The sequence below is a fragment of the Morone saxatilis genome, unplaced genomic scaffold (assembly GCF_004916995.1).
Source record: "Morone saxatilis isolate NCDOM2014 unplaced genomic scaffold, NCSU_SB_2.0 Contig15, whole genome shotgun sequence".
Taxonomy (NCBI): domain Eukaryota; kingdom Metazoa; phylum Chordata; class Actinopteri; family Moronidae; genus Morone; species Morone saxatilis.
The window spans coordinates 18,864,885-18,872,862 of NW_023339707.1; the positions used below are offsets into that span (position 1 = coordinate 18,864,885).

The 7,978-nt window shown below is 36.3% G+C and overlaps 1 protein-coding gene across 1 annotated transcript; it reads right to left on the bottom strand.

Annotated features, from left to right (window-relative positions):
* Positions 1 to 2,143: 2,143 nt before the first annotated feature.
* On the bottom strand, positions 2,144 to 7,278 carry ptges3b (prostaglandin E synthase 3b (cytosolic)). Its single transcript, XM_035657292.1, has 8 exons — positions 7,054 to 7,278; positions 5,435 to 5,548; positions 5,218 to 5,287; positions 5,031 to 5,129; positions 4,790 to 4,879; positions 3,714 to 3,764; positions 3,384 to 3,411; positions 2,144 to 3,247 (listed from the first exon to the last, which is right to left on the bottom strand). Coding segments are annotated over exons 1-8 (474 nt in total). The 5' UTR covers positions 7,056 to 7,278; the 3' UTR covers positions 2,144 to 3,227.
* Positions 7,279 to 7,978: the final 700 nt, after the last annotated feature.

A 7,978-nucleotide genomic window follows, 5' to 3' on the forward strand; every position in this document is an offset into this window, starting at 1 on the left:
CTTCGCTACCAACATCAAAAGTTTCGCTCCGTTATTTTCAGTTAAAGCTCATCCAACCTTTCAGTTCCTTGGTGGTGTTTTTTTTTGTTTTTTTTCCCCCGAAGGCGCCGATGCCTCTTTAAAAAAAACCCAAAAACCTGTCGTATATAACAACGGATATGCGGGGTGAATTATAAAACAAGTAATTCCTCCTCTAACCTTTGGGTTTTTAAATTAGCAAACATGGCTGGTGTGGTCCAGTGCAGCCATGATCACAGAACAGAGAGCGGCGGCGGTGTCAACGTCCCACAACCACGTACACATCCGGCACATTTATCACCAAACTTCCACAAGAAAATCACCAAAACAACAATAACAATGATGATAATGATGATAATGAAGAATAAATAATTAGGAAAATTTATTAAATTTATTATAATTCATTAATTTGTATGTTTTAATTTGCTGTTACTTTTAAAATTATGTTTCATGTTCTCAAAATGTAAAAAAAAAGTACAGGTTTTTATTACTATTATTTTATTACTGATCGCATTAGATAGATAGATAGATAGATAGATAGATAGATAGATAGATAAGATAGATAGATGGATAGACATACTTTAATTAATCCCCGAAGGGAAATTGGGTCGTCATAGCAGCCAGGCACATTAAAATACAATAGAATAAAATACAACAATAGAATAAAATACTGAGGTAGAAAAGATAAATAGATAGATAAGCGTCACTTTTAATGTTGTAGCTGCTTCTAAATATATAACAGTGAAAGAAGTAGTTTACTTTTATTTATGCACAGGCTTGGGAAGTAACGGATTACATGTAACTCAGTTACGTAATCAGGATACAAAAAAAAAGTAACTGTAATCCATTACAGTTGTAAGAAAGTAAAAAAAACACATTACAAACGTGATCAGATTAGTTACATATAGTAAGAATTGGGATTATTTAGCAGGATTACAATATTTTCTTTCAAAATACACTGAAATACTACGTTTTTTAGGCTAAAACTCTTTCTATTTTCTTTTTAAAGGTTGTTCTGTTGTCTTATATAATACACTATATAATACATTTCTTTTCTCTTGTCTTTATTTGCATATTTGGTGTTGACATAATACAAAAGTTATCAAGTTACATTACTTGGAAAAGGTTACTGATAATTTTTTAACAGGTAATTAGTCATTTAATTTAACCCTGATAATGCATCGCCTCCGATTATGCTCATCATATATTATTATTATATATTATATATGTAAATTACTGTGAAATAAAGTAGTGGAATAAAAAGTATAATCTCAAATGTAGAGTATAATTATTTTGTTACATGTAAAGTAGCCAATAATACCACTGTTAACCCCTAAACAAAACCCCAAAGTGGTTAAAGGCCTTTGTTAAAACTAATGTGAGTTTATTGTTAGTCAATTAAAGTTCAAGTTTGTATTTTATGTAACTTTTAGAATTAATGTTTGGTCACAAGTTTAAATTAAATGTTTAACCAAGTTAGGTTATTGTTAAGAAAGCAGGTTTTAATAAAAGCTATAACAGACCCATATCTTAAAGTGATAATGCAAAGCCAAATCTATGCTTTTATTTTAATGTGCTTCAGGGCTAAAGCAGGAAACTAGTATTGCATATTACAGTCACCTTCTCAGAGTGAGGAAATCAGGCCTGATGGGGAAGTATGCTAATGTTCTGGGCCGAGGAGCCTGGTGATGTCTGGGTCCTAGTGCCAAATAAAACAGCAGCGAGAGCTACAGCAAGACAAAAACTCCTCTTATAACACAAAAGAAGCAGAACTATTCTTAAAAAATGTCATTATGAAAGTCATACCAAACAATCCCTCTACTGTCAAGTCTCAGCTATCATGTCTAAAACTTAAAGAGAACAAAGTGCCACTACAGCATGACTGTAGGTGGCTGTAGTTTTGCAATAGTTGCTAAATAAAATGCTAAAATACCAAATTATATTTCAGCAAAAGTAAGTTTACTGATGAAGATATTGTCAAGTACATAACAAGTTACATCTGTAAGGTTCAACGCCCTAAATAATTACATATACTGTCCAAAATTATGTATTTGGGGATTAAACTCACAAACCAAAAACTTTGTATTAAAAGGGGCAAAATGAATAAAACACAAGTCAAATGTTATTTAAGAAAAAAGGCATTTTAAATTATTCTTGAACAGTTTATTAGAAAGATGTAGACAATAAAAAAAGAATTTCCACTGTAATTCAACGTCATTTTGTCTCCCCGTACATTTTATTGACAGTGCAAATATAATTTGGTCATTACACGTCGCCTACCATCCCGACACTCCCTCAACGACAAGGGAGGATCATTCTAGATGAACAAACAGAAACAACCTGGAGGATAGCAACAAACCACATAATGATGAGGCCCGACCAAGCTTCGAGCCTCATTATCAGCTGTAAAACATTTCACCTTGCTTCTGCAGTCAAACATGAGTGTGCATGTTAAGTGGGTATGGAGAGAAGAGCTGTTAAAGATACTAAATATATGTGGAATTCATTCAGATTACCAAAGTAGGCGATAACTGGGAAGATGCAAATATTTCTGCAATGATTTCAGAATATTTCAATTTTTTTTTTTTTTACAAACATTAAACAAGAAGTGAAGGGGGGAAAACATGTACGCTGGGAGGTTAAGCCACAGAAACAAAAAAGACTGGCTTCCTGGATATCTAATTCACGGCACATGGAAGGCTTTAGAGGAACCCAATCAGTAAATGCATCTAATTCTTTTGATGTACATAGCTAGTGTCTTCTTCAAATCATGAAACCAACTACACTGGTCGACTAACTTAAAACCACAACATTGGGAATGGGTGGGCCTAATCATTTTAAACAACAATTCCTTTGAAAACAAATTGTAAATCTCTTAACACGTATTGCTCAGTTGAGGACAACTACACAGCTTTTTTTCCCAACAAATAATGTGTGCTTACTTGTAATATTTAACAGTAAAACAAGATACCCAAAAAAGGTGCAGTACAGCAAATGGAAGTGGAGATAGCTGCTCTGTACAATACCATGCATATCAACCTTCAGTGGACTGATCGGTCAAGAGTTTGGAGCTGAGGCTATGGATTTAAATATGGCTACTGACTCATATGTACAGTTGTTTGTCACTGCCTTCAATGTCAAGATATACATTTGTTAGGATTCCTCTTGCCCTTTGTTCTTCCATTTTCTTTCCAGAGTCTTGCAGCCTTCTATTCCAAGTCTGGCATTTCTGAAAATTGAAGTTGAACAGAAATAACATTAAAACTTCACACAAACAAAACTTCACAACAAACCTAATTGTCATAAATGGCAGACATCATTTACAGTTTTAATTAGTTTTGTTACAAAGGCTCATAAATACTTACTTTCATCATCGCTATCTGCAGACTCGTCCTAAGAAGACAAAAAACAGGAGATTAGACGAGCTCCTTAAACAGCTGCTGCCACTGATTAATATCTGCTTTATGGTCTGTTTTTGTTGTGTATGTAAGGACCAGTGTTTAGGACTCAGCATATAGCTGTGAAGTTAGATTGGCTCATTATAATGAAACGAAAACAACAATTGTTATTTTCAGGTGATTATACACTCATGAAAACATACCTATGAATATAATATTCAATTTCTGACAATTGTTCCTTCTAAACACTGGACCTTTAATGCTTATAAATGAAGTGAAAGGAAAGGAATATCTTACTGCATCATCTAGATCAGGTAGGTCATCCTCCCCTCCCATGTTGTTCATCATCTGTAAAATGAAACCAAAACTTTTAGAGCCACATTTACTCCTCTTAAGTACTCATTTAATTAAGTTATACTTCAAAAGACAAATATGAGGGCTCAAATTAGGATAATTGTGGAAAATGTAGATTTTTTTTCTCAGTTTAAGTTTGGTTCATATGCAAATTGTCAAGGTGGCACAGAATGATTCAATTACAGATGAAATGACAGGGCAGAGTTGTGTGTTTGAGAATAAGAATACAGTGGCCAATTGTTGCTCTTTGCAGAACTGTATAGTCATTTTACATTTTCCTGTATTCAATAACAACTGGGAAACACTTGTAGGGAGCTCATGCTAAATTTTCCATCTAATTTTTAAGATGGAATTTTTTTTTTTATTAAAAGAAATTATTATATTCTAGGGGTGTCACAGTTATCCACAATTTGATTTGACTTTTGTTTAAGATCATATTTAACTTTAAACTTATTTTTCAGTACTATTGGGTCTTAATTTGTAATCAAGGTCATTTGCAATTTGAATTCTTTAAAATAATAGCCTATATGGTATCAAGTGTTTAATAATTACTTATTTCAGTCAATTGGGAACAAACTGCTAAAATACAAAAGCAAAGAGAGTCACTTGATAACAGGCAGGTACTTAACAACAGTTTTACACCTTTTTCACCTGCAAAAAGCCACCAGCCCCCCTTTTAAGGAAGGTGACCTTCTGAACCATATGTGATATAGTTTGTTGTGGGAAGTGAGTCTCTCCCGGCGCCAGCATGTTGCTGCAGCCACAGACAAGTGCATGCAAATTAAATTAATGTAGTCAGCCATAATGTGGCTTTTGATTTCGATGAGAGAAACTGACAGCTCGATCGAATTTGGACTTACCACCCCTATTATATTACATAATACTGACTTCTACCTGCATTATTTTAAGCTTACATTGTGGCTCTTGGCCAAATGCCATGTGGGTGACTTTGGGTGGACCGGTGGGATTAAAGCTATTATGAATGACTTCACCCAGACTAATCAATGCATAACGCTTACATCTGAGAATTGATCGAAGTTGCCCATCTCCTCATCTGAGTCATCCTCCCAGTCTTTCCAGTTGTTGAAGTCGACACTGAGCCAACTCAGCTGTGAAAACACAAAATCCACATCTCTCATTAATAGTGATTTAATGCATTTAAACAATAGCATTTTATGACATTCTGATGCATTAATTAAGAGCATTGTACTGTTAACTGTTTTCAAATGTAAAGACAGTGTTAGCTTGTGTTTAACTGACCTTAGCCTTTTCTTTTGTTAGCCTCGGCCATGCCTTCCCTGGCTGTGCTTTTCGTAAATAGCACAACACTGAGCGATCTGTGCGTTTGTGTTTGGATTCCTGCATAGAAGTAGAAAGAAAATCAGTTAATTTCAGCTCTCAAGTGCTATTCACGAAAGGAACGATTCAGATATTCAGTGTGACTTACATTTTCATCAATGGCTTCAAAAAGGTCTACTTCATTCTCATGTTTGACACTGTCGGTTCCTCCAAGACAACTGTGGAAAAAAGACAAAGATACTTATTAACCAATTTCTGGGAAGGGTTACTGACCAAGTGAAACCAAAAATAACAGATTTAACAAAAAATCCATGGTTAAATATAACTTGAGGTCTTTACAAAGAACCAACTTGAGGCAAACGTACCTGAAACCGAACTTTGTTTTATCAAAACTGATTTTAACATCTTTGCTGTCTGCTACACAGAACTCTATAAAAACGCAGTCCCTCCTATCGTACCACTTTGCAGTTGCTGGATGCCTGTGAAGAAACAAAAGGACATCGAAACATTAAACATGTAAACAGTCTGTTACAGAACTTGAGGGTAAATAGTTTTCTAGACAAACTGAGTAGAGTCTTAATTCACCATGCCCATTCAAAGTACAGCTCTTGGTACCTTGTGAGAAAGCTTTGAACAAAACGTTACAATCCGGTTAAACACAAAAACAATAAAATTCCTCTCTCTCCTATTTGTGAACAGCACAGCTCATCAGACCCTAAACTTGCATAAAAAATACATAATGCACGTCAGCTGTGCTGCGCACAGGTGGGTAAGCCTGCCATCAAAAAGCCTATGTATCAGGTTGCCACACAGCATCCAGTTACACCATGCGCTCCTGTATCGAGAAGCCTCCAAAGTGAAACATCTGTGCACACTAAATTGTTAAAAAGTCAAATTAACAAGATGTTTCGGGGCGAGTTCAGCTCGTGTTTCACTACATATGATTAATGTAATGGGTTTCCTCGTGTAGCAGCAAGAGTTCATCAATGATGCTCGATTTAAAATTTGACAAAGTCATGGGTGAGACGGCCCACTCGTATGGGAGCTTCAGAGATCAGTTCAATTTCCTTGGGTGTAGTTATAAGAGGAGAGAAGAATCAATATTAACATTATTGACGTGGAATTTTATTTTTTTTAAAGTATTAAATGATGTTTTATTGTTCACCTATTATAACAAACTTTAGATTACCTACATCAGTGAGTGACACTGCAAACATTACATCAGTGGTTACAACTAATCAATAACGACCCACTGACCTCTATTTATTGATATGTTAATATTAGCACATGAAAGCTGCAAGAGTGGTTGCAGTTTCTCCCATCTGCATATTTACTGACACTATACTCCACTTGGCATTAGACGCATGGTCTCCTTAACCAAATCCTCTTACAAATGGATGGAGGCAGCGTTCAATGCACAATCACAACCAGCTAAACCTTTTCTAACTTTACCACCAAGCCACTCCCTGTTGATACGTGTTGGCTATTTCCACACACACGTCCCGGATCGTCTTTCCTACTGTTGAAAATCACGACTTCTGACCCAGACCTCGTGTTAATGTAATGGTCGCTTTTTCTAGACCAACTCTTTCAATGAACAGCCTCAGCTAAGCTAAGCTAACACCGCTATCGTTTAGTTATCCATGCGGTGCGTCCGACCCATCCTTTAGGTAGAAGTAGCCGTGTTTCGAGGCCAATGCCGGGCCACTTTAACAACTGGACCGGTACATTGTGTTCTTTTAGCCACTGTATAAGGGTCGCAGCTAGTTGGCGAGGCACCGTAAGCTCACGGTCCGCAGGGGGAAGGCCGAGCTCCCGCCTTTGAAAACGCATGTTGTCACACGGCTAACGCTAAGCTAAGCTAAGCAGGCTTGCACTATCCACACTTTCCCCCTCCTTTTTTTTTCTTCTCCCCTTTCTCTCCCTCCCTTTCTTTCTTTCTTTCTTTCTCGCCGCCGTCGTGTTAAACTCGTCCACAACTTACATGTCTCGGCGCGAAGTTGAGCCTCCCTTTTTGCGCAGATGAAAACCTGGTCTGGTGAAAAAAGAAAGGTAATGCCTGCAAAAAGAAAAACAAGCACCGCTGCCCACAAACAACCAATGCCACAACGCTTTCTCCGCCTGCGGACTCTGCTCCGGATCTTCTTGCGTATCTCTGGTCGAGAATGGCGGCGCTGACGCAGTTGAGCGTACTAGACGTTTCTAGAGCTTTTTTTTTTTTTTTTTTTTTTATCCAAGCCACAGCTGCTGGTTGATTGAAGGAGGGCAGCGGCGTAATCTGCGTGGAGCACATTTAATGCGATGTGCTATGGTGTGTTTGTACCACCCAGTGTGATCGGCTCACACACAGATATTTAGATTAAGACTGGTGGGGTTGTATGTTGTTGGGTTGGGAAGGATACAACATAGGGACGCTGTGCTATAATTTTTAAACGAAACGAAACAGATCATTTTAGTTGCATTATCGATTCTTCTCCACGTTCATAATTTGGTTTATAATATGTCTAATAACTGGCCCTTATACTTTTCCCACCCCCCCAACTAACATATTCAAATGTGTTGTCCAAACAACAAACAATAGTAAATATAATTTAAAAAAATAAGCAAATATTTGTACTTATGATATAATAGCTGTGAATTGTGAATTAAAAAAAAACATTTCCGCTCTAAAAAAACAAACAATACTATTAAAAGCAATTTTTCATTCTAAAGTTCACATCTTAGTTAACTATGGATGGTTAAAACATCACAATGATACCTATAGTGATTTTTGGTGAAGTGAGTAAATAAAAATAGACATTTAACAGCCTCCTTTGGTGAACAAATGTCCCCTTTATATGATTACACATCCCCTGCAGACATTTTCTAAGAAATAAATAAACAATTTGTGTCTTATATGTTTATTCTTA

Excerpts from the sequence above, each read along its gene's own strand:
- ptges3b (XM_035657292.1), bottom strand. Across the intron at positions 4,880-5,030 it reads TAACAAAAGAAAAGGCTAAG|CTGAGTTGGCTCAGTGTCGA; the intron begins GTCAGTTAAACA and ends GTGTTTTCACAG. Across the intron at positions 3,765-4,789 it reads ACTTCGATCAATTCTCAGAT|ATGATGAACAACATGGGAGG; the intron begins GTAAGCGTTATG and ends TTCATTTTACAG.